Source organism: Anser anser, assembly GCF_964211835.1.
Source record: "Anser anser genome assembly, chromosome: 5".
Taxonomy (NCBI): domain Eukaryota; kingdom Metazoa; phylum Chordata; class Aves; order Anseriformes; family Anatidae; genus Anser; species Anser anser.
Window position 1 is genome coordinate 1854274 of NC_139725.1, and position 26906 is coordinate 1881179.

At 43.1% G+C, this 26906-nt stretch overlaps 1 protein-coding gene across 14 annotated transcripts in view; it reads right to left on the bottom strand.

Annotated features, from left to right (window-relative positions):
- The window catches only part of MICAL2 (microtubule associated monooxygenase, calponin and LIM domain containing 2), a 162583-nt gene that overhangs the window by 8468 nt on the left and 127209 nt on the right, over positions 1–26906 (bottom strand). For 13 of the 14 annotated variants that reach the window (XM_083839911.1, XM_083839915.1, XM_083839914.1 and 10 more), the window contains 8 exons: positions 25430–25616; positions 22438–22610; positions 20391–20465; positions 15290–15387; positions 11724–13068; positions 6169–6263; positions 3654–3746; positions 1676–1769 (listed from right to left, as the gene is read on the bottom strand). In XM_083839911.1, the coding sequence (XP_083696037.1) occupies positions 1676–1769; positions 3654–3746; positions 6169–6263; positions 11724–13068; positions 15290–15387; positions 20391–20465; positions 22438–22610; positions 25430–25616 (2160 nt within the window). Of the gene's footprint in view, positions 1–1675; positions 1770–3653; positions 3747–6168; positions 6264–11723; positions 13069–15289; positions 15388–20390; positions 20466–22437; positions 22611–25429; positions 25617–26906 lie in introns of those variants that run through there. The other variant, XM_083839906.1, reaches the window with a different exon arrangement.

The following is a 26906-nucleotide window of genomic DNA, read 5'->3' on the forward strand; positions in this document are numbered from 1 at the left end:
TACTTAAATACAACTTAACCTAATAAACACTGGTCATTCATTAAACAATAACGCCCATTATTTTTAAGAAGGTTGAATGGAACATTATACTCACTGATTCTTGCATCATTACATGTGTGTTGTTACAAGCAACAAAGCACTCATGTTTTGTTTGGGAAACTTATGGCTTCATGCTTTTGCACCATAAGAGTTATTGAGACACAGTAACATCCTACATTTCAGTAGCTGCCCTATTTGTAACTGGCCACCTACACGCAAACAATCAACAGGGAGAAAAAATAGTACTTTCACCTTAATGAGGGCAATCCAATTACTAAGGATGGGAAGAGAATGAGAAGCATCAATCTCTTGGCAGACAGCCTTCTTTAGGAAATGCGATTGTCAAAACAGCAAAAACAAAAAGTATCTCTAGACCATTTATCCTGGTATTCTGCATCTATCCCATGAACTAGAAATCTCTTGCCCCCCATATTTTTGAGGTCTTCATAAACCAGCCACCTGTAAAGAAAAAAGCTAAAACACCAGATCCTCAGTCTCTTTAGGACACTTTCTCATAGGTGGTAAAGTGGGTGTTATTTATATATATATATATATATTTTATATATATTTATATATATATTTATATATATATATATTTATATATAAATCATGTTTTCATTTAAGGAAAAAAAATGATGCTAGCCTTTTAAATAACATTTGAAATACATTACTGCTACTAGTTATAGGAAATCTGTTAATAAACGTAGAAGGTTGGACAAACACTCTGTTGTTAAACTGGTTAGTTTGGTGTTAGAATAAGAGTGATAACTGCTAAGAAATATGGCATTAAAACAGCCAGCATGTAGAGATTTTGCTGGGTTGCCTAGCTAAGATGACAAGATCAGGTGCCAAAACATACCTATGTTTGCAGTGTTGTGCAACTGCCTGTCTCAAAAGCATGAGGTTCAGCTTTCTAAAGCAGGGGTAAATAAAGAGACATTTGCAATAGGTCTGTTGGCTCCCCGGAACCCTTTTGGCACGGAAACATACGCTCCTCTGAAGTCCCTCACACACACAGGCCTTTCCCTCACCCCCTTTGTCCTGTTCCATCCTGCTGCAGGAGGTCTCCCCAGCTTCACCCCAACAGCACTGGGAGGACACTATGGACCAGGGTGTTGGCACAGTTGGTTCAGGTGAGTGAAAGCTTTGTCCCAGTCTGCAGCCAGGACAACGTCCCTGCTCCATTCCACCCATCCAGGCGGTGGGACTGCAGGCTGCTATTGCTATATCATGGCCATCACCCTAATCAGATTAATGGCATTTTACACACTGGGAGAAGTCATTAAGGACTCTGTTACTAGGCATGGTAACTGAAACACAGCTCCTGGGAACCATATTGGTTCCCTCCCAAAGATGAAATTAAGCTCAATTTTTAAAAAATGGGGTGTGGGGGAGAGAAATGCAGATTCAATAGCATGGCAACTACTTCCAAATCTGTGACAATCAACAGAATTTTATAATGTTCAGCCTAAGGGTTCTTGAACTAATGGAGTTTGAGGAAAAGGGTAAACAAGGATTTTTGTCATTCCAATCACTTTTTCATTTCACATTTTGCACTGAACTATTTCTATGACAATGATAAAACTCCTCTTATTAAAAAACAAAAACCACCACCAACAAGCACTGTGTCATTTACCTGATTCTCCTCTGAGTTCTCTCTCCAGTTTAACACCAAAAATCTCCAGTGCTCTCTGTCTTTCCTCCAGTTCTTCTAGTTGCCGCTGGACTGCCTGAAAAATTATAAGGTTATAAAAGCTGCAGACATAGTTTAAAAATTCAGTGACAAAAGATGGCCTCAGTGGTTAGAGAAAGAGCTTGAAAAGGTCTCTGAGGAGTCAAGAGATCTGCAAACTCATTGAGTGTATTAGGCACATAAGCAATTTAATAATTCTACTAGGTATCTATCCACATTTTTGTGTGGATAAGATCTCAGGTACTAAAAGAATGTCAGTTTTTGTGAACTCTAGTCTTCCCACTATTGAATGGGAGACAATACCATTTCTGTGTCTTGCAAGGTGTGAAAACTGAACACCTTACACTTCCAGAGGTGCATATTCTAAGATGCTACAAGAATAAACCTCACATAAATATCCAAGGCTTACAGCTAGAAATCTTTGCTATTTTTTTTTGCCCATAGGTTTTTGCTGTTTGTTTTACTCATATTTCACAAGCTTTTGACACAGGCAGGGAAGGGTCCAGTAACTAAGAAGTGACAATCCAGTGGTACAGAAATGACATCTAGATTCAGTGACTCATTCCCTTTGGCATAAGATTTTTTAGAAGTGCCTTATAAATAATGGGTATGAAATGCCTTTAGAAGATTGAATCATCAAATGTAGATGCTCAGCAGTTTCCACTTCAGGCTGTGCTAGGGCATTCCTAATCATACCTTCAGAACAGCCTAACAGACAAGAAAGATTGTTCAAAAAGTTTGGATTTGGTTGTTTCCACAAAGCAGTAAAAGAAGAGAATTTTACATCATTTACATTGCTCAGAATAAAAACTAAAATGTTAAGTGTTTTTTTTCTTTGGATTAGGTACATGTTGTTTTTTTTCTGTCACTGATTTTATAGAAATTGCTAGATATTAGCATTTCTACTGTCTGGTTCAAACAAAAAAGTTCTATCCTTTTCAGTAATATATTTTGCCAAAGGAGTGATGTCTACATAAACAGATATTTCAATTTCACATCTGAAAAACAACTCAATAGCTTTCTTTTTTAAATTTAGTATTAGTACAGAAATAGCAAATAGAAGCTCCATCCAAAACTATCCACCTGCCATAGTAATAAAACAGAGGATGATGGACAACTTTGCCTTCAAAAAACATTTGTTAGCCAAAAATACCCTTGCTATTTATTTCATTGCACAGGAAAACACACACACAAAAAAAAAAAAAGTTAAACATCACATTGGAAACAGTGCAGACAACCCAAAATCATCAGTTGATTTCTTTGGAAAGACAAAACTCTACTCTGCAGTCCCTATGGCATCCATGCTGCAATGCAGAGACTGAGCTAGTTCTGATCACATTAGCTCAGGTATTATTAGCAGCTGAGAAGGAACAAGACAGAAATCAGTATGGGGTAAATTTTTTCTTGGGTTCAGATCAAGATGCTTTTTCAGGATTTTTCAAGGATCAGGGCCCTATATAAAGTGAAGTGACTTTGCAACACTGAAAAACAAAATGGTTCACTTTCACTTTTATGGCAGAGAGGACAAAAGCCATCACTCTATTTTGCCAGTGTCCTGTAGTACACTGGGGTGATAGCACAGCTTCTTGCATTCTCAGGGGATGATATTTCCCCTTTCTCTCTCTTTCCTTAATGATCAATGTGTTCTACTGCTATTGTCAGTCACTACTTCTCTTGGTCTTGCGTTTATGCATAATTACAAAATTGTGACTATCTACTGGGGCACACTTGGATTTGTCACACACAAAGATGCAAGGCCCTGCCACAAGCATCTTACTGCACCTGACATTTTGGGTGGATTTTAATGAAGAAGTCAGTGAGTCCCAGTGAGGAATGAGGGTGCAGGGGCCACATTCACTACCTCTCTCCTCACCAGGCACTCCTGGGAGACAAATGGGACATTTGCAAGCTACATTGTCACCTGTGCTTTGTGAAGCCTCTTCAGCTCCTCTTGTTTAATCATTTGCTTTGTCTCCTTCTCCAGCTTCCTTCTCCTTCTAAGAGACATTTTTGCCTACCAAAAAAAGAAAAAAAAGGAAAAAAACCAGCAATCAGTGTACACATATGATATTAAATGTTTCCACAAGTCTTCCCCAAAATGACAGAATCATTCAGGTTGAAACAGATCTATGGAGACTGTTTAATCCAACTCCCCTGCACAAAGCAAGGTGAGCTGCTGCATGCTGCTTTGGGCAACCTCACTGAAATGAAAATATTCATGTAGGAATGTTTTCATACATTAACCTGCATTGACTTTGAATCATTACAAGGTCTACTGAAATACTAAGTAAACATGAACCATCTCTATCGATAAAAAGGTCACCAAACCAGTTTAGGAAAACTTAACTCATTACTAAAACTGCTTGAATTGTGAATAATTTCTTTGATGTTTAAAATGGGTATTATCCATAGAAATTGGTCTTCCAAAAACTAGTTGGTTTGATCATAATGCACACCCGCGCAGTCTGGCTGAGGGCGGGAAGGAAGAGCAGCTGGCATCAGCTGTGGTTCCAGCTCAGCATCGCCTGGCCTGGCTTCGGGAGAGCCCTTCTTCCCTTCTGCCTGCTCCAGCTGAGGTCCACCCCCACTTCCAGCAGCAGCTCATCTGGGCTGCTTGTATTATGGGAAAAGGGATATATCTGAAAGAAATGGCCACCAAGCACCACTGCCAGGAACAGCAAGGAGCATGTGCTGCGGGGCTGACTGGGGAATCTTTTCATCTAGCTCTTGACCTAAACTCCCTGGAAGTGTTGCAAGGCTGTGGTTTTCCCACACATGAAGAGACAGATTATATGAGTACAGTAGACAAGATGATTGAAAACTGACAAGCCAGGAAGCCACTAGATCTTTTCCCACCCGGTTTTGCCAGTGAAAAACAGTGGTAATGGCAAAAAAGAAGTACTCAGAGATAGCCAAGAGAGAGACAAGGGGGAAGAATGCATCAAAAAATGAGCCACTGTAGACACCATGTGTGTCAGCCCACCCTTTTTCTCACCCCTGTCCCAGCAGTGCTGCCTGTCTCTGCAGCTGGGCTGCACAATGGGCAGTTGCTCCTCTTCAGCTTTCTCCTGTCTCTCATCTCTCCCTTTTCTCTGCCTTTTTTTTTAATGTAATTCACTGTAATATTACGTTATTATAGACCACCTTTCCTGTAACACTTCCACAGTTGACAAAAAGTCTGTTTTTTTTTTGAATCTTTTGAGCTCGAAAGGACCTAAATATTGATTACTCTATTTTCTCCCACAATTTCAAGCAACTGTATTTCAAACAATACATTTTTTAAAGCATATTATTTGTAGGGTATTGTCCAAAATGGCTAAGCAGATGAAAGACTTACATTTGGCTACATGGTGGATAGAAGAGAACTAAAAATGACAATGTGCAATGAAAGCTTTCTCCTCTGGAGCCCTTTTCTTAAAAATAAACTAAAAATGCTCCAGGGTAATGAAAAGATTAAATGATGGTTGCTTCCACACTTGTTGATAACTTTTCCAAAAGTGCTGCAACTGCTCTGCCCCAGAAGGCTTCTGCAACTTCAGCAAGTCCTTATCCAGCAGGGCTGGCAGGACATGCAGCCACATGTTGCTGCACTTCCCCTCTTGGTGCTTCACTTGGTCTGGAGCTGCACAACTGCATTTCCATTCAAAGCCCCACTTAGGTCTCAGCTTGGCTTTTTATAGTGTACTGGGCAGCCTCTTGACTCCCCCCACCCGGCCTCCCAAAGCAACAAATCAAAAGGCCACCTTGCACTATTAATTCCACTTACTGATATTCCCTTTACGGGAAAAAGGTAAACGTATTTCTGATGAGCTATTCAGGCAATAAAAGCTCTTCAATTCTCTTCAAATCAGATGGGTATCAAGAGCTCGCTGGTGATTTAAACCCACTGCTCCAGTGAGACACAAGAGCTGAGTCAGGGCTTGGAAATGTCGGTGTGCAGCAGGCCCTTCCAATGTATGTGATGTGGGTGCGACTTCATAACTCATGCAGCCATGCTGATTAGGGTAAACACAGCGTTTTCCATGCAATCTGCTTGTAGTACCTCACAAATGAAGTTGTATTTCCCCATGGGAAATCTGCATCTGTTTGGTTTAATTTTTTCAATGGTTTGCTTGTTGGGCTACATATTAAATCCACTTACGAATTCTGCTTCACAGTGGTTTCTGTACAACATGTCTATTTGTCCAATTAAGACCTCCTCTGTCAACACTGGTGCAACCAGGGGGAATTACGGATCCAAAGAGGAGAAAGAAATTTTGATGTTCATCCGTCATAGTTTTAATCTGTTTTTCTATCCAAGACACTTAACCTCTACTGAAAAAAATGTTCCAGTCCCCATTTTGAGAAATCATGGTGTGTTTCAGATCAAAGTTGATGATGAATCTTAAATATAGTCCAACTGTGAAAATGTATTTTTGCTTCAGACTAAATGTTACCTTATGTGTTAACGAAGGCTTCGATTCAAATTCATCATCGGAGGAAGAAGTAGAATACTCGGCAGTCTCTTTTCTGACAGTTGGATGTTCACATCCTAAAATGAAGGAACAAAACTATCAGAGGAAAAAAAAAACAAAACTGTTCTTTAACTTATACAGACTCTTTGCACCTGCCCTGAGTTCCACTTTGCAGCACCCAGAGCAATTTGGAAATTTGGTCAACTGTGTTAATTAAATTTTGGTCACTGTCAAAAACTCTGCCTGCATATAATTGATTTTTTTTTCAGGTATTATGGACAAATAAATTAATTCCTTGAGCCCTCTTCATGTAGCATGGTGTTCTGAATGCATTCAACATTCATTAAAATGTATATCTGAAGTTAGCCATATTACCCAAATGATTGTATAAGGCTCACTATACAGTGTAATTGAATGCAAAAAGTCTGAGCCAGCTCTTAAACAAATTACCCTTATGTGGCTTGTAGCATCTGGCACCCATTTTTACTACATGACATCTGCTCAGTGTAAAATAGTTGGCGTCAGAATGTCTGGTCATATAAAAAAATCACAAATGTAATCAGAAGCAAATGGACTAAAAGAACAAGGCTTTATCACACAGCCTCATGCAACATAAATATTTCATTAATTATGTCTAAACAAACGTCACTTATTTTTCTGCTTTAGGAATATTATCACATCATTGAACTGTTGATTAAAATGCCATAATAAGTCAGGAAAATCCATACATCACAACAATGCACTCCATAAGGAAAACTCAAAGGCTGCCTTTGGAAGAAGCATGTTTTCAGAATTATAAATTAAATTACATTTAATTGAAGCAATTTCATCATGCCTGTTTTCCCAGCATCTTGTTTCAACTGTGTGTAAATATTTGAATTTCTTCTTAATTTGTCTAATTCATAGATTCATTCTCTTTATTTAAGAAAATAAAACTGCCTATGGCACATCTGTCTCTATACTTCAACCTGCTACAGGGTTAATGATTAACAGCTGGGCAACATCTTGGAATTGTACATTATTTAAAGCTAACAATGCCATTCTTCTTTGTAACTGCTAGGTAATGTTTGGCTTTCTATGTGCAAGTTGTATTCAGATTAAAATCACTTCCCATTCTTTCAGTGTAAATGTTTCTTCGTTTCCTTGTACTGGATTGCAGCCCTGAAACAAGACTTCTGTCTTAAATTCTAATTTAAAACCTGGATCCAGGAAACACGTTTATTCCAGGGGGTAAAGCAATGAAAGCAAAATGAAAGTAATTTGAGGCAAAAAAATCTGGTTTTAGAAGCACCCAGCCCTCATGCTCAGTGAAGCTGCAAGCTCAAAGTGTCTTTTTGCGGGATAAGCAGGGACAGCCAGACTCAAAGCCTTTGCCAGTGCACAAGATGGAGGAAGGCTTGGGGGGGTATCACAGTCACTATTTCTTTTGAGGAGTAAACTTACCTGCCTTGTTTCTCCCCACGCAACCAAACATTTGCGGTAAGTACCCCGTGGTCACACCACCGGTGAAATCAAATTCCATAATATGCAGTCTGCAAACCTTCCAGGGAGCCCCAGCAGGGCTGGCCACACAAGCAATTACACACTCCTGTTCTTCTCTCAGCTCTGGGAATAAATGATTGCTTCCCTGTGTCCTCCTCTTTGAGCAATATCAATAATTTAAACAGCATTACAAGGTCTAGAAGAAAAGCAGCCTGCTGTAACACGAGGGCACCTGCCTCCTCCTTGGGACTGCAACTCAAGAGCTGTGTTCCTTTCGGGAACTGAGAGAGGGCCACTGAGTTCTCCAAGGACTTCCAGCAAGACCCATCTCACGAGCATGAGGAAGCCAATGTCAGGGCATGGAATTGAGTTATGTCCACAGACCTGCCAGTGCCTATTGGCTATGGAGAACTAAGCGTTAGCACCTTGTTCTGCAGAGAAAAGCCATTTAAATTGCTCCAAAACAGCTCAACAGCCTGTTAAGGGATGCTGCACACACATTTCCAGCATACCTGACTTACAGCTGTCAAATCACAGGGAACTGAACATTGGTATTGAATCTGACAGCATTACAGAATACATTTCAAAGTAGAAAATTGGAAGAAACCTCCAATTCTTGATATTGGGGCTTGGTATCTTCACATACATATGTCATATAAGATAAATTGCATCTGTAAACTACAGTTCCTCACACCTTGGTAATCTAAGGGTGGGTCTCAAAGACACTTTGCCTTGGCCTAATAGCCTTGGCACTGAATGCCATCAGCAGTAAAACCCTCACTGCATTCTGTAGGAACAACTGGACCAAAGTCCAGTGCTTTTGCAAATCCTTTTCAACATATAAATCCAGGCTACTGGTTTTGCTAGGAAACTTGAGATCCTCTGAACAGAGAGGGAGGTGTCATAAGGAAAGGTGTAAAAGGTTACAGCTTCTGTTGGAGGGAAAAGCACTCCTGATTGTCCTGGAGATTTAGAGGAAAAAAACACCTCTGGTGAAACTCTGTACATCACAGCTCACCTCTGCTTCCTGGAGTGGTTTTGTATCGCAGTAATGACTGCAGTCTAAATACACAGAAATTCTTGGAACAGGAACTATTTTTATAACAGCATTTTTATAACATGATGTTACAATAATCTGTTGGCTTTGTCTGTAAGTGTCCGGGATTGCATATTTTTATAAGGTTGGTGGAGTTAATCATTGCCTCTCTGAGTACTTCAGTGTTTTACAGAAAAGAAAGGCTAAAGGACATATCTCTTAGGGCACTGGTGTCCCAAAACAGACAAGAATTTGCATGAAGTAGGAGTTGAAAAGAAAGGCCTGCAGAAATCAATTGGCTGTTTGGTTCCATATCTCCACTTTTCCACAGATTTTTCACGTGGTCTTAGGCATGCAATTTAATTTTGTATTGTTTCAGATCCCTAAAATATAAAATCACTGAAATAAGAGTGTCCTAGATGACATGAATACTGCAGTCACAAAGATTTTCAATGGTACAAAGATGCAGTAATGGGAACCATGTACAAACCTAAAATATTTGTAAGCAATCCCTAAAAGTGCACAAAACCAGCAAAGCAAGATCATAGAACATCTGATTTTCTTGTCATCTAAACTGGTAATTCTGCTTAATAAAATGAGCCATGTAAACAACCGCAGTCATAAATCGTCATAACAACTCTGATCTACTCTAAGGGACAATTCTAAAAATGTATTCGTGTGAATTCAGCTCAATCAGTGACAAAAAATATTCCTTCTGTTTCTTCATGACTGTCAAAAAGCAAACCCTGAGTCACAAACAGCTACCAATAAACCACCACCTTTGTGAAACCACCACCTTCAGAAGGTCTGTCTGTGAGTCAAAGCTAACCTAAACCCTGGATCTACTACTGCGGCTCATTGCAGATGTACCTTACAGCTGGCTACCACATACACACAACACTAAGAGAAGGCAGACACTAAGCTGACTGCAACTCTCTCATGCAACCTGGTTTGGCTCTCTTTAAACTGTTTTGTTTGTTTGTTTGTTTTTTCCTGTGGTATTAAAGATTTTTAGTACTTGTAAGTAAGACAGCTCCTTGGCATTTTTATTTTTTTAATTTCAAAAGGGCAAGATGGCTTAAGTGAGATCAGTTAGTCATCCGATTGATCAATTTTATTGATATTTTTTATTTTTTTTATTTTTAACTGCAGATTGGAACCCAAAGGTGGAATCAAGCAACAACAACAACGAAGCCTCAATGATATTTCTGCAGCAAATCAAAAATCCAGTATTGCACCTACAAACCTCTGTATGGCTGTTTGGGAACACCTGTGTATTCTACAGGCAAACTTACATAGGATTTTTTTCAAATCAATCTCTCACTGAAATCAGTGCATAAACCCCCACTGCTTCAGTAAGAATTGTCCTAGGTCCTGCACAGGCAGATCTCTGCACAGCCCCAAATTTCTAAGCAGCGCTGAGCAAAAGCCAAGCATGGGCAAATGGCTAGATCAAAGCTGTATTTTTTAATTTTTCACAGACTTTGCAATGCCCATATTCTATAACTATAGTAACTTAATAATTCCTCTTTTGGCTTGCACAGCAGAGGAATGCAGCACATTATTAAATCATCCTTTGTTCAAAATTTTTAAAATCTAAATAAAGTATAATATTATTCAAACCTAAGAACATTTTCCATTTTAGTAGGAACAAAACATATCAGTTGTTGTAATACATTTACTTAAGAGCAAGTCAACTTGGCTTAGTCTACGGGTGATGTTATAGACTCAGAAAAAGCCTTTCGTTTGAGACCATAGTGCGAAAAGTGTGAACACTAGCAACTCTCTGTGGCTTCAGAGCAGTCCTTTGCATCCTCTGGCTCAATAGGAAAGCCTGGTTTTGCAAGTTGTTGGATAAAGGAGCCTCCAAGAACCTGATCCAAAAGTTCAGGAATGAGAGCGGGAGTTATTCTATTTATTTCAATGAGTTTCACATCAAGTTCTGAAGCAGAAAGGTTACAAAAAGGATCTGGCAGCTCAAGGAGAGCATTTCAGCGACTTTGCTTACGCTCCATTCCTTGTACATGCATTATTTTATACACAAATTGTTATTTTAATGCTGAGTTTGGGTCATAATTTAATAAAGTAAGGCACAAATGGGTATGCCAATAAAATTCAATAGGTTATTGAGTTAAAAAACTGTGCCTTTCTGTAGTGGGCTTTTGGAAAGATGGATTATAGAGAAAGACAGGTGGGTGTCTCTCTCATACTTCATATTTTATACCTTAAACTGTGCTGCACTTAATTCTTTCTGAGCCTATGCTTAGATTAATTTGGTTGCGCTTTGTATGACATCAATATTTCTTAGACTCATCTGCAACTTTAATATTAAGCTTGCTCTTGCAAGCAAACATGAAAATCAATACCTTTTAATCACTGCCCAAACAGACTCTCAAATCGGTTAGAGCAGGTCGGTAAGGTGCTAATTCCTTGCAAACAAAAGAACAAGGGGATATCAGTGACACCACATAGCTCCCAAAAGCATGCCTATAGTTCGGTCACTAAGGCAGCAGGCAGAACTGAAGAGACACCTGCTGAGAAAGCAGATACACAAAGCAAAGCTTCTTCCTACTGCAGCTTTATTTCTACAATATCTGAACTTGTCATGGAGAGGATAGCAAACATACTCCACATGGCACTGAAGCTTCCAGTGCTAATCCTTCCACTTGCCTGCTTTTCTCCCCTTTTCACAATGCACTCAGAGTCACAGAAGCAACTGCTCTGCATCCCTTTCTGCCCCATTGCTCCTTCTACATCAGCAAGTATGTTTTCCTGTCCCAAACACATTTGAACATTAGTGAACAGCAGACCAAACTTGGGTCCAACATGCTGTCTGTGCTCTGCTCTGACAACATCTTTAATTCCTAATTCTTAACCAAAGATACATTTATTAAATCTTCATATGTAGACAGTAACTCTAAGTTAAACATAAAATACAACAGAAATGGGGTTGCATGATAGTACATCGATCTTTTAAATGTTAAATGCTTGCAATAAACAATTCCATTCAGGTCCCCACCTGCAGAAGGAAAATGTAGCCTGTCTTCTGCAGAACGGTCCCTCACGAAAGGCAGAGATGACACAAGGAAATTCCCTTCTCTTTCACGAACCTTACTTCTCAGTCTATCAAAAAGTGACCCAAGACTACTCTTCTGTGTGGAATCATCCAGATTGTCCCTGGGAGTGTTCTTGGATTCCCGAGATGAAGCAAGGAGGTACTTCTCGTTACAGGTAAATACATCATCCCTGGGAGCCACTGGAGGAGTCTCTTTAAAGGTAAACTTTTCTAAGAGTCCTGGGACATCCTCCATCCTAGTGCAAGGTGATTTCTGAGGTATACCAGTGGTCCTGGAAGGCCTGCTGTGTGGACTGTAGACTGGGAAGAATAGCTCCTTGGTGTATTCACTTGGAGATATTTCTTCAGAGCTGACAGAAAAATTAGATGGAGTTGAGAGAGAATTGCAAGTAATTCCTAAATATTCTCCAGCCTGCTTCCCAGTTTTAAGCTCCTGTGGCTGACTGTTATTTGCTCTGTCGTTATTACTGTTCCTTTGGCTTAGGGAATAGCCAGGAGTACTGGGGAAGCTGAAGTAAACTAGTTCTGAAGAGGCTTTGGATTTGCTGTCTGAGTCCTGCTTTAGTCCTTCTGTAGATAAGGTTAGAGGCTCCAAAATGGACCTCTTGATTGCATTGGCAATGAGCCTCAGTGGTGATTTTGGCTGGCCAGCTGTAGGCGCCTTGGCAGCTGTGTCTGGATTCTTCAGAGCACCTTTCATGTCAACTGGCAAAGCTGGTGGTACATCATCTGCAAATAAGAGAGGCAAATGACGAGATTGTTTGAACACACCTTTTCTCCAGTCAGTATCCTTCTCCTCTGAAATCCCCGGCACTCCTTTGTTTTGATACTGCAGCCTGGTTCCACCTAAGTCTACCCCATTTGACTCATACAACATAGGTTGCTGTTCTGTGCAAAGCACCAGCCTCTTTTTTGCCTCCTTTAATTCTTGCTCAAACTTTTCTTCTGGGTGCCTTGTATTTTTCTCATCTTTTTCTTTCAAACGGAGAGATGGCAGCACTTTGGCATTCCTGTTAAAACCTTGTGATTCAGAGGTGTAATTCTGTTTGTTTTCATTCCAGCTCTGGCCTGTACATGTCCCATTGTCACAATCTATATCTTCAGGCTCCAAAAACTCATCAGCCAGCTTCCCATTACCACAAGGGATCTGTGGAGAACCTCTGGCTCTGCTCTGAAATGGACAATGAGGCACGTAGAGATGGACATCTTCACTCATCTCTCTGACTTCTTTTCTTTGAGATACTGGGCTGTAGGTTTGGACATGTCCTCTTGTAACTTCTGGTGGTTTCTTGTAAGAAGTCAACCGTCAAGTGTAAGAAAAAAAGATAATTGTGGTGTTAGAAAAATATAGTTTACTGTATCTTTTATTTTATATAATATTTTAATCAATTTCAATCTTAACATGATACTAATAATCATAATTTTTTATATATAGATACACACACATACATAGATAGATGACAATACAATAAGAAAAAAAAAGAAAGCTTTTCTCCCTAAAGGGATAATATTTACCTAGGAAAGGAGATCTAATATTCTACGGGAAGTTTTAATAGTCTGCAAATAATGTAATTCATACTAAGAATCTGTCATATCTTTATGAATCACCTTTAATGTTTTCCTTGGAAAGCAAGAGTCCTATCTACAGGAAAATACACAAAAGTCAATCTGCTCCATTCTCCTGTGTACATTTCAGTTGCATCATGTTACAGTTTACAGCAAGCACAAGAGGCCATAATCCATCCTCTCCAACTGCTCTTATAATATTGTATGCTCACATGGTGCAGGTACAAATGAATGAAGTGACCCAGAAATAATGGTAAAATGCAAGATGGTAGTTTAAACAATTCAATTAGTTCTCTTTTATGATTATTTTTCCTTTGGTGAAGATTTAAATTAATTACTCCAATCACTGAAACATTCTGCTGTAGACAGTAACAAGAATAAGCGCCCACATTACCTATCCAACAGACCAAAACTACAGGTTTTTTCCTTCTTAAAAGGGGGCATTTTATCCTCAATGCTATGAGATAACAGATGGCTAGAAGATTTAATTCCTGTTTCCACTTCTACACCAGATTCCCAAATTCAAATGGGTAAAGCCATTAATCTGACTTCTCATTTCCTAGATGCATAGCAAGTCGCATAGGAAGTAAGGTAATAATGATTACTCTCTGCTTAGTAGTTGTATTTGATGACTGAAATTAACACTGGCCAGGATCTCAGACAAAAACATGAGAAACACCAATAAATGAATAAACACCCACTTAATGTTTCTTTAGAGTAAGAGAAAGGCCACCAAGCGATGTGTGTCAAGTGGAAATCGCAGCATGGCCTCATCTCTCCTTGTGTACAGCACAGCCAGGCAGCATTGTGCTGCTCTGCTCTCCGGGGACGCTTCCTTCCTGGCCCTATTGTCCTGGACCGGATTTCAGCTAGCACCATGGATGTTGAAGACTTGATTTTTTTGGAAGGCAGACCCTGAGGTCAAGCAATTTTTATCACTTTAACCCAAGGGCGAGGACAGCAGGCTAGGACACAGAGGACTTGGCCTGGCTCCGAGTCAGGGGGACGGACTGTGCTCTGCTCAGGACTGTTGGTCATGACTTCTGCTACAGTGTCATGCTTGCAACAGGCCCACCCTTCCTCATCCTTAAAAAGCAGAAACTACAAAAGGAAGCCTAGGACTTGTAGGAACCTGAAGATGCTCCTGAGCTGTGGGAGGTGTAGAGTCAAGAGCTTGCTGTGAATTAGGAACAGAAGTCTTCTGCCCATTGGATGCTAGTGGTAAACATCAGATGCACACATACATCTAAGGGCACTAGCAGCCTAAAATCTCCCTGTCTCCTTTGCTAGGTTTCCTCTGGCCAGTGCTATGCAACTGCTTACTTGACACCTCACCTCAGCTCTCAGATCTGCTCTCCAAGACCAGTGCTCGCACTTGCCTCTCGTCCCACAGCTAAGCACAGCAACAGAGGGAGCATTTAAGCCATCTGGATGTGATACCCTCTTACTGCCCCCGTGCTGACACGTGTCCTTGCCCAACACACACCACCTGAAGACCCACCTCCCATCCAGACCTATGAGCATATGGTTAGACCAACAGCTAGCTCAGGAGCACCAAGAGCCAGAGATCTGGGGTTTGCTCTCCATTGAGAAAAAAAACTGTGGCACAAAGCAAATGCCAGTGGCAACTAAGCCCTGTGCTGTGAAGGAAGCCTACATATTGGCTGACACAAGAGGTTAGTGTCCAAATCTCAGCATGATCAAAGTCTTAGTCTCACAGAACGCAAATGTTACTTAGCCATGTGATTTGGGAACGGTTATACCAATCAGAGCATCAAAGTCTCTTTCCTATGTATAACACAGGCATAACTCCAACTTTTGCTGGTTACTGAGAGGACCAAAACTATTTAAAAGAGTAGAGGATGCTCAGACAAGCCTGCTACAAGCAGACAAGTCCCAACAGTAGTAGTGCTTGTGCTACTCTGATCAATTCTCCTTCATACCTGTGTTTGGAACTGATCCTCTCCGAGATCACATTGACAGCTGGATGAGCTCTCCTTCCATTGTAGCCCAGGTTTCTTGTTAGAAAGCAGAGGGAAATCTGCCAAAAAACACCACCACCACATTTTTACTATCATATTCACATTATTATCTTAAATAAAATTCACAATTAAAGAACGACAATAAAAAGTTAGAGTCATCTGGATACAGTTTTACCCTGAAGAGCTGACCTACAGTAATGAAGTTTATAGCCCCACTTACATATGTATGCACACTATACAAAACACATACTGACATTTTCAGCAGTGAACCTGAATTTATTCTACTTTTTGTCTAAATGAAGTGAAGCATCTTGTGAGTTACAGGAAACTTTCTGGAAAAAGCCTCTTTAAAGCGCTTTCAGACCTTAAAAATAGAGACGGTAAAAACAACCATCTATTTCTGAAGCCTTAGTTCTGAAAAATGAAGAGAAGTGTATGGGTTCTGAGAGGGCTGGCTAAAGAGAAAGAAATGAGAAATGCAACCATCTACATGCAGTAAAAACAGAATTAATTCCCTTCTCTTAAATTGGGCTAAGGGGCAGCATGCTGTAGGATCTTCAAGGATGAGGCAAGGTAATTCATTACTATAGGCCTTGAACCAAAACTTAGTTGCTAGAAGAAAAAGCAGGTGGATAACTTGCACCTGAATGGAGTCAGCAGAACTCTCTAATATTTGTGTGTGAGAGAATTGGACATAATAAATAGTATTTGGATGAAAGAAAAGTACACCTCAGCCAAGACATTACCACATCAAGTTTTGACATGAGAAGTCTATTTATAGCTGAATTATCAACTCCAAAACCCAATTAACAGTTCTGAAACCCACAAAGGTTCCCAGTGCAAACTCTGCTTCTTCTATACACAGATAAAAGCTCCAACGGGACAAAAGCAACACACCGGAAAGATGGAATTCATCTCCTACACATGGACTTTAGAAAAGGGAAGCCAGGGAAAGGATCCTATTTTCCTTTCCTCTCACCCTTTTGTTCCCAATCTTGATGCAATTTGTTACTCTTAGTCGAGAATTGAGGGAAACGATGAGCTGGAGTTCATTAAAGCACTCCTGTAGGAAACAGTACTGAGGGGTTGAACTGAAACAAAGCCAGCTTTGTCACTCAGTTAAAAAGGACATCACAACTCTGATCTGCTGCTGGTCTTGCTTTCTTTTTCTTTTGGCAATGAGTTTTCAGGAAGACAGCGAGAAAGAGAGTGAGAAAGAAAAAGCACCCTTCAAATCATTTCAGGCACATTGAGAAAGTCCAGTAATGGTCCTCTAAGAAAACGTCATCAAACTTGAGCTCTTCCATCTTCACTTTCACAGCATACCTCACCCTCCCCCAGTTCTCACTCCCAGTACCAACACAACTCCTCTCCCACTGCCACATGTCCCAGGCCGCCTGCAGAGCTATGACATTCCCACCCCATCCCCAGATCACCTGGCTAACACGGGAGGACTCTGATCCAGCCGAAGTTTCTGAGGTTTTCTGCAATTCCAGAAACAACTATCTCATAGTTCCTCTTTTGCTGTGATACCTCTGGGGCGCACAGCGTGCGGATGGAAATCCTCCTGCAGGTCCTGGGGTTGCTCCATCCAGAGGCTGCCCTCAGACCACAGGGGTCATCCCTCCCCCCTCCCCCCGCCCCCCCACCCCCCACCCCCAGGCACCTGGTAATGAGACTGGGGGGAGAAGCAGCATCCCAGCGTGGCCTTTCCATTACCACGTGTAACAGAGAAAATTACTTTTTTTCTTCTATGCAGCCCCAGGGGTCTGTGGGACAGCAGCACACACCGCGGCAGCTCACAGGGGTGCATTACTGCACAAGGACAGGGCAGCACAAGCGAGAGCAGCACTTAGCACAAAGTCCCAGCGTGTTGCCTTGCACAGAGATGATTGACTTATTCCAGCTGAGGCTCTGAAGCTATATTTGCAGCTTCACGTTAAAAACATGTTATTAGGAAAAACAAAACAAAACAAAACAAATCCTTAGGGCATTACCAAAATCTACTTGGCCTAAAAGCTCCTCGTGGTGACCAAGACAACAAATAAGAGCGTGGCGCTGTCTGTGGCTGCAAGACAGGAATTACAGATTTTGAAAGGCAATATCCTGCCCTGAATCTTTCAGCCAATATAGAAATGACACCAATTTCCTTTCCTTGGCTGCACACCTCATGCTGTTTATGAAACATACGTGTTTTGGGAAATAAGTCTGAAAAGGACACAGATTTTTCTTTAATGTGATTGATGATTATATGAGTTCTTGTAACTAAGTGGATTAAATACAGAAACTAAGACTTACAGTGTTCCTCCAGAGAGTAAAAAATGCCTCTATTCTGTTCCCAGTATATGCTGAATGTACTTTACACCTCATTTTAAAAGTATACTTGAGGTTCAGACACATTCATGTAGCATGTAGCTTTCCTCTCAAAGACTTCTAGCTCCCTCTAGAGCCCTTCGGAGGCGTTAATAAAATGATGAGAAAATTAATTGGCAAACAATTAAGTAATACACTTGCTGAGAACAAGCTGAAAATTAATCGAAATTACGAGTTACCCCTGGTCTTTCCTTCTTTCCTTTCACAGTCTGTCTTTTTTCCCCTCATATCTGGAATAAGCACCATTTTTGTTGGATTTTTTAAGAACTGAGATCAACTAAGGAACAATTTTAAATCTAAGCTTTCAGTAAATTCAACACTTGATGTATACGCCAATCTCCACAGTGTTTCACAGTGCTCAAAGACAGCCCTGAGGCTGACAGATGCCACAAGATTTTTTGAGAGCACCCTGCCCTGCTGGCCCATCCTGGGCAGAGGACAGCCCTCCTCTGGGGTAGGACGCCCACCTAGCTGCTCCAGGGAGGTCCTGCAGAGAGCGGCGAGTCCTTCTCTGCACCTTGGAGGTACAGCCAGTCCCAGGGAATGTCGCCCCATCAAGGCCTTTCTGCCTGTCCATCTGCCACAGCTGCCTCTCCGAGGACAGACTTCGGGGTGTGATGGTTTGCTGAAGTCCAACTTGGTGGGAGCATCTTCTACGGACCATGAAATAGCCCCATGTGTCCTCTACTGATATTTAGTGAATTATCCCAGATGTGGCAACAGAAGCCTTTAAGGGACCATGAAGTCCATTGTGAAAGTGTTCGTGTGCAGCTAAGGGCATCTGACATAGTTGTAAGGCTGGTGCCAAGACAGAGGGATGCATCTTGCCCCCTTTTTTGAGATATATAAAAAAAAATCTTCCTATAACGGATACTTGCAAATAATCTTGAAGCTTCTTTCTGCAGTAAAACCAAGCAAGCCAGGATACCTCTGCTTGAACATTGGTCCCATAATTAGCACAGGCATCCTATGAGCTCTGTCCTGAAACAAGAAACTTCTCCAAAGGCAGCTGAGACTCTGAGCAGCTACAGAAATCCCCCACAGAGGGCAGAGTTGCAGAGGGAAGCTGAGGTGGGGCGACTCTCACCACCGGTTCCCAAAAGCCAGCTGTCTGCACGCCTAGAGACTGTGGCACTCAGTCACATGCACAAACCCCTTCTTTCCACCGCTATGTATTTATGCTTTATACTTATGGGCTGTCAACAGCCCAGTCTAACAGATACAACTGTTTCTGAACAAGTTTTGGGAAGACTTGAGGTGCTGGTAAATGCGCCCAGCTCCACACCACTATCAATAATCCTGCAAGTACCAGTGAGTCCCAGGGGACTCAGGAGAGGTGCAGCATGCAGCTGCGGAGGGGCTGTGTTGAGGCGGGCAGGCAGCCATGCTACAAGCAGCAGAGGTGTGACTGGGAACACATCTGGCTTATCTCGGGGACACAGCTCAGGAGGAAGATCACTTTGACACCACCCTGGCTGCGAGGAGTGACCACCCTGCGTTTTGCAAGTGAATCGCGCACAGACCTGATCGCTATTGAGCTCAGTACATTCCTGTTTGAGTCCCTTGGGCAGAGATAGGTCAGCCTAAATCAAATGAAACTGTCAGAGGAGAAGAACCAGTAATGCTCATTTGGGGAGGGCTGTTAGTACTCCTTCCTCTTCAGTAAACAGAAACATCACCTGTTTTTTCAGCAAATGGTAGAGGATATGCAAATAGGCACCTCCAGAAGCACGTCTGGTATGCAGTGCTCAAAATATTAGACCTATTGATACACTGAACCAAAAGCAATCAGTGCACGTAGGTCTAAGGGCAGAATACACGCTCTGTGATATAAGCACACCTTATTGGCTGAGAAATTAGAGCTTAGCATACACAGTTATGGCAGACATAACTTGCCAGCACTACTCCTTTTGCAGATGCCTATGCAGGGCCACGACCAAGAGCACATTCACACAAGGCCCCACAGCTCCCGTTGTGGGAAAGAGAATTGAAATGCCACTTCTGAAACCCCACCAGTGCTGAGCTCATCCAACACACGTGCACAGATAGCACCCACACTGGAGAGGGAACAGGAGAACTCGGCACCCCTAGCTCCTGCAGCCCCAGGCTCCAGCCTCCCGGAAGACAGCTGCTGGGGATGGGGTGCCTCCACTCGCCACCTGCCTCTCCTCGCCCACTCTGTGTGGCCACAGGCTTCAGACTGGTTTGGGGCAGGTGCGTTGAAATGGCAGTGTTTGCATAAAAGCGCACATGGACATATATACAGTATTGTGAGGTTTTGTCTCTCCTGTACAAAAGCCTGGATTACATAGAGTTGTTAACTTGTCATAGAGTCATTGGTGGATTTACTTAATGGTTTATTCTCTGGTAGCTATGGTGGTAAAAGAGTAGGAGATATAATAGGAATTAGATATGGACAGATAGATGATGTATGGATTACCTTATTAGTCACAAAGATAGGTAATAACCTATGGAGCAATCACATGAAAAAGGAATTTGATCCTTTCAGGACAAGAAAGTGAAAAAAAGAAAGATTTGTTGTGTTTTAGCTCTCTTGTCTCCTTACCTCATGAGTCAAAATCACAAAAACTTTTAAAGAAAAGGACAGGGAGAAATTGACATTTAAGGGAAAAAAAAAACAGGAGACAGTGCAAGTGGAAGATGCAATCTCTTCTTGGGCTGTACTCACTTGTTTGGATTTTTCTTCTCCAATTCTGATACTTAGTTAACGCAGTGGAGTGAAAGCTGTTGGCTCTCTGTAGTGCTAAACAGAAACAGGAGAGAGATGTCGTTAGCTAGCACAGCACAAGCCAGAGAACAAAACCATAGCTCCCCATTCCCTGCCAGGCTGCGCAGCGCCCAAGCACCATGGCAGCACCAGAGCAGCCCCAGGAGTGGCTCCCCTCATGCTGGTGCTGTTTTCCCATGTGCCTGCCCGCTGCACCTCATGTCAGCAAAAGCGGGACAGGAGAAAGCCAGGGCTGGGTCGTAGCGGTTCAAAAGTAGCGCTCCAGACAGATGTTCCGAGGGGAAGCGTGCCTCTGCCTTTGAAACAAGGCCTTTTTATTCAGGAGTCCATTTAAATCGCCTTGTAAAACCCCCCTCTTTTCTGTTCCAATTAGAAATGCATAGAAGGGCATGGGGGTAGTGAGGGACTGGAAGAAATGAATGCTGATGGCTCTTCATTGCAGCAAAATCATTTCTCAGCTCTTCCATCACTGAGGCACAGCCTGGCAGAAGGCTCCTTGCACAAGGAAGGAAGCCAGATCCTTACAGCAGCCCTTTCAGTGCTGTCCAAACCTCATGCCAAGGCACTTTGGGTGATGATGAATCAAAGGACTTGGACATTTTAGCACCACATAGACCTCTTGTATAAAAATCTGCCAGGAATGCCTAGAACATTGTGGTGTTTAACATCACCCTTTTATTTTAAATATGAGATTAAGTCAGTATACCACATTGAAATCCAGGAACTCTATTCATGTCTAACAGGCTTTGGAAACTCACCCCTGTTCAGGCACCAATGAGATCTGAAATAAAAGCTGGTTTCGACAAAGCCTTTTCCACACAGAGAGGAGTGATAACACCAGATGTAATTAACAAATGCAAAATACCGTCAAGTTTCTCAGAGTCCAGCCATAAGCTGTCAGCATGTGGGAGGATCTGAGAATGCAGACATAAATCAATGCTGCACATAAGGCTGCAAGCAGAGAGCTTTTGGGGGGAGAACCCCAAAAAACAGTTTTGCACATCTGCACACACCATCCAGACAGCTGCTCCCTTGCTCCACCTGCATTTTGTATCAGCATGACTGCTCTTGCCCAAAAGCGCAGAGCAGCTTTAGTGCAGGTCTGTGCCTGTAGCACCACAGCTGCCAGCTCAGGACACGCATGCAGGCCCACACTGCTCTGCCTGGGGGAGAAACCCAGCAGAGCATGAGCCTGGCAAAGCTCTGGGGATGCCTTCTGAAGCAGAAGGTCCACCATAGCTTCAACATGTCACCATGTAGTCCTAAAACATGGCAGTCCTCGCTTCCTGCAGCTGCACGTCTTTGGTTGTTTTTAGTCCACCTTTTAGGCCTGACTTCCAGCTCCAGAAAGGAGTTTCCAGTTGGAGGCAGACTGCTCCTAAACCTCTTGCTGCCTCCCTAGCAGCTATATCCTTTCCTCAGTGTGCTTTCTGTAGACACGAATAGCTCAAGCAGCTACTAAGTATAAACTGAACAGAGCAAAGCACTCCAGTGCTTCCAAAAATCACCCTTAGCCAACGTCACAGATATTGCACAGGCTGCTAATAACAGTCCAGTGTTTTACTGGTGGGAAAGCACCCACCTGGCACTGCAAGCTGGGCAGGAAGCACAGCTCCTCCAGGTCCCCGTGCAGCATGACACCGCTGCATCAGCCAAGGTGGGCAGAGCAAGGCACTGCTCCGGCAGCTGCCCATGCCACAGGAGCAAACCACCCAGCAGTGCCTCTGAGCAAACTTTCACTCTGAGCATTTTAGTGCCACCTGCTGCATAAGTGTTTAAGATTCAACCAGCGAGTAAAGAAGAAAGGAGCTTGTAAAATACTGTTACATCATCCAAAAGGCAGAAATCCCCCCAAATGAAGACACTTAAGAGGTAAAACCTGGCCACATTGCTGGCAGCAGCCTCCAGTTCAAAACCTCCCCCTCAATGCTGACTTCAGCCCCTGGGAGAGGCCACGGGCATTCCCCTGGGCAGGGATACTGCTTACCATCAGCAACTTTGGATGTTTTGTGGCTTTCCTCTGGCACCACAGGGCTCCTGGAGAGTGATGCCCACCACCGGGGGGGGCTTGGACAGGCAGGGAGCTCCAGCAGCGAGGTCTCTCCTTCACCCACCTCAGAGTTGGAGGAATCACCGTTAAAATCAGACTCCAGCTCAGAGCTACGGGGAAAAGAAGGAGAGATGGGAAGAAAGTGGGACATTTCAGAAGGCACATATTCCTGTAAGATTTCTGCTACCCAGATTCATACCCATGATCACTGTGTTCAGCACAAAACCTGAAGTCAACCTGCCACAAAGAGAGCCCTGGCTTTCTCCCACATGCCTGGTGACAGGACGAGGGGGAATGGGCTAAAGTTGTGGCAGGGGAGGTTTAGGTTGGATGTTAGGAAGAACTTTACCGAAAGGGTTGTTATGCATTGGAATGGACTGCCCAGGGAAGTGGTTGAGTTGCCATCCCTGGAGGTCTTTAAGAGACGTTTAGATGCAGCCCTCAGTGATATGGTTTAGTGGAGGTCTTGTTAGTGTTAGGACAGAGGTTGGACTAGATGATCTTGGAGGTCTCTTCCAACCTAGACGATTCTGTGATTCTGCGAAACACAGCAGTGAGCCACTGGGACAGCTCCTTGCACAGCAAGTACAAGGAGAGACCATAGATCACCACATAGGCAAGTTTTGGAGTCTCCTTCCTTAAATGTAATTAAACGCATGCCACAAAAACACATACTCAGAGTAACACATGTTGTGACCTTGCCTCTGGGTGGGAGAATAACCTTTGCAGGTGGTTATTAGTCCTTTTTTACGATAATAAGGGGATTTCTTTAAAGGCCAAACTGTAAGGAACATGCACTTTTAGCCTTCTGATGTGACCGCATTCCCAGTGTCATAAACAAGTCTGCCACCATATGACTTGGCCCATTTTTAATGAAAACAATACTGCTAAACCAATTGATAGATTTATTGTGATGATTAATAGCTCTACTTTGAAAAGAGGAGCTTATCCTATGAGTAGTCCTGTTGGTGTGGCAGGAGAAAGCTGTGTCACATTTACATAGTGCTGCCTTGTAGAAAGTACAGATTCATTGTAACAGCCACAAGACAGAGACACACAACAGGAGGAAAAAGCGCTAAAGGAAAGGCAGTGTTTGGGTACCGCTGCCTGCCAGCAGGGGCTGGAATAAAATCTCTCAGGTTATGCAACAAATTTCTGATGGCTTGATTTTGTGCCTGGAGCAGGGAGTAACCCTTGACCAGATCAGATGTTGGCTGCAGACAGTATAAAGCTAGTGCACGTGCCATACACGTAGCACTGACCAGTCCTGTACCTCTGCTTCACCCAGCTCAAACTGGTACTGGGAGACCTTGGACTTAGTTAGTTCTCTGGTTGCGGTATACATACATTTATATATATATATATATATATATATATATATATATGAACTCTTTGATAGTTGGGATCACTTCTGGATTGCGATCACACGGAGGTTGGGCAGAGTGCCACACAAAAGAAAAAGACATGCCATTAATACTGATAGACACATTTCTGTTTTAAAAGAGCAAATGTTTATTTCCCTTGGCTGGCAAGGATGTAAGTGCTGCAGGATGAGGCTTGTCCTCTGATCACTGCTTGATAGGCAGTCATTATTCACAAGTACCTAAAGCATGAATTGAAAAGCTATTTTACCGAGCTAATCATTTTTCCTGCCCCATGCTCACTCAGACCTTGCAATATCATTTGTCACTTGCTATTTCGCTCATCCCCCCCTTGTTAGGCGATGGCTCACCAGCAGGAGCAACACAAGCACATGGTCCCCAAACGAAGGCAGTGAGAGAGGCTGGCACAGGCTATCCTGGTGACAGCGGCAGTGTCAGCTGGGACAGGGACCGGGGCCTCTCTGTGAACATGGGACTGTCACAGCTGGAGGAAATGGATCTGATCCCTCAGATCAGGGGAATGAGCTGGCTCCCATCTCTGCATGCTGCCCAAGTGCAACAGGCATGAAGAGCCTCAGGGCATTAGCGTGGGTAGGAGCAGGCACTCTGCAGCAAGCCACTATATGGCAGCGAGATCTCTCCAACAGACAGGAAACATTTCCCCAAGCTCTCCTTTCCTTGCAGGAAGGAAGGAGCCCCAGCAGAGAGTGATCCTGTCCCCAAAGAATATCCAAACACATGCGGTGGAGCACAAATGTTATTTAAAACCTCCCAAAGGGAACAGCATAAAGTTTAATTTCAAAAAGTGTTACCTTCCACAGCCTATACACAACACCATGAATAGGTGTTTGAAGGGCTTCAAGATTCTAAGTGAGTTTCCTCACATAGTAATAGCTCTCTGTTTGCAACAGCTGGCTTTGGGTTGGCTTTTTTTTTTTTTTTTTTTTTTAATTCTCAGTAAGGAAAACTACTTTACTTGAAAGACACCAATCTAATCATTATTATGGCTGGAACGAACTCCCACAGAATCCCACCCAAAAATACCTAATATATTCTAAATTTACACAGAGATCAGACTTCCTTGGACAGCTCTCCAAGAGTCACAGGATTTTGGATGTCTTTGGGATGGGCAGGCTATCAAACATCCAGAGAGGCACTCGGGTTGTGGAGCTGCCCCGTGGTACCCAGGTAGCAGGCAACCACACCACAGGATGCACCTTTGCCACAACACACCCACTGCCCTAATCCCTGAACTGACATTTTTTGGAAAACAAATAGATGAACCTGGGTTGATTGGGGTAAATATTTTTCTCTCTGACTCAGGCCCCTGTGTGGGATGCAAATGTTTGAAGATTTCCTGCAAAATGAGTCATATGTCTTGGGGGATTTATGGTTGTGGTAAAGAACAATTGTTTTTTTCTGAGAGGTTTTCCTTTTTTCTCTTCCCTCCCTCAGCTGTATGTGCTATACTTTTCATCAGTGCTGCAGAAAAAAAAAAAAAAATCAGGCTTTTTTGTTTTTAAAGGCCTATTTGTAATTTCAACTACCTGCTTGCATCACTGGTGACTATGACTCGAATAGCAAGGAGGTTGTGCTCTGTCATTTCCTCCTCAGGGATGACCCTCACGGTGGTCCACTCTGGAGAAGGTGACCAGTTTTCCAAGTTGTGGCGCTCCAGGATGCTCTTTGCCTTCTTCAGAGAGGTGGGCTCATCGGCCACGGGCTGGCAGCAGCCTAGGAAAAGTACAAAGGTGACAGCAGCGCATTAGGGGTGAGCCAAAGTCAGGAAGCCCATGGGGAAAGACCTTGGCCTCTCCTTTGGGTGGTCCTTGGCCACTGGCAGTGGTTTCTGGGAGCACCAGCAGCCCTGCAGGGTGAGACCAGGTCTGAAAGTTGGGCTTTGTGGTACGAGCCTGCTGGTGTTCACCAACTGGGACACAAATAGATAGAAATGGAAGCAGGACAGGAGGCTTGGAGCAGTGATTCCCCACCCATCACTGCAGCTCTCCCTGGTCTGCTTTGGAGCAGACGCATTGCAGCCACACATCCTGCACCATACCCGCTTTGACCTTGGCCAGGTTGCTTGGCCTGTCCCTCGCTGTCCCCTCCCTCTGCTGAGCTGTGACACCAGGTCTCCAAAACAGGCTGTGGCAGCAGGGCTACACCTTGACTTTGCACAATTCAAGCAGCCACCAGTCTGTCCTGCCTCTCCCCCCACCACCAAAAAGAAAACTGGTGCACTTAGCTTCTGCATTTCTTCTCTCTCTCTTTTTTTTTTTTTGTGCTAGCCCCCTTCTATATACAAAAATAACGACCAGCACCAGAAGCCCAGCTGCTAGTGGTGAGGGTGTCTGCTGTACAAGTACAGGTCTTGCTGTGGCTGGCTGAAATTCCCTTGCTTGTGCTCACAGAATGAGCAAAATGGCTTTGCAGTGTTGTTTTTTTTTTTTTTTATATTACTGTTTTACTGACTATGCTTTTCCCAAGCACCACAGAGCACTGCACTTTTCAAAAGGCTGTGGTGAGCTCTGGTTTTTCATGCTTCATAAAAGCCAATGTACTTTCTTGGCTTGAAAACTCCTCAAGACTTCACTGCTCACAGGAGGCTCTCTTTAATTCCCCTACCGGTGCGTGCGAGCAGCCAGGTGGGCAGGAGGAGCAGCTCACCGCTGCACCATGAGGAGAGGCTCCTGCGCCAAGCCCCCGGGGTGCAGGGGAGCTGCCCCAGAGCTGCTCTCCAGGAAGAGATCCTGCCAGGCAATTTGTAAAATACAGGCCTCCGCATGGCTCAGGGTAACCTTCTCCCTAAAAGCTGCTGCGTTAATGTGAAAATCAGAGCAAACAAAACCTAACAAAAGCTTGCCAGCTGTACCCATGATGGCAATAAGCAGTGCCCGAGGTCACAGCAAGTGGCAATGGAGAGGTTTCTCTGTTCCTTCAGCACCCATAGGCTGTTCAATGAACTGCCTGCCAAGAAACTTCTTGCCATTTGCTTGTAGGCTCAGCGTGTGTTCCCTCCCCCAT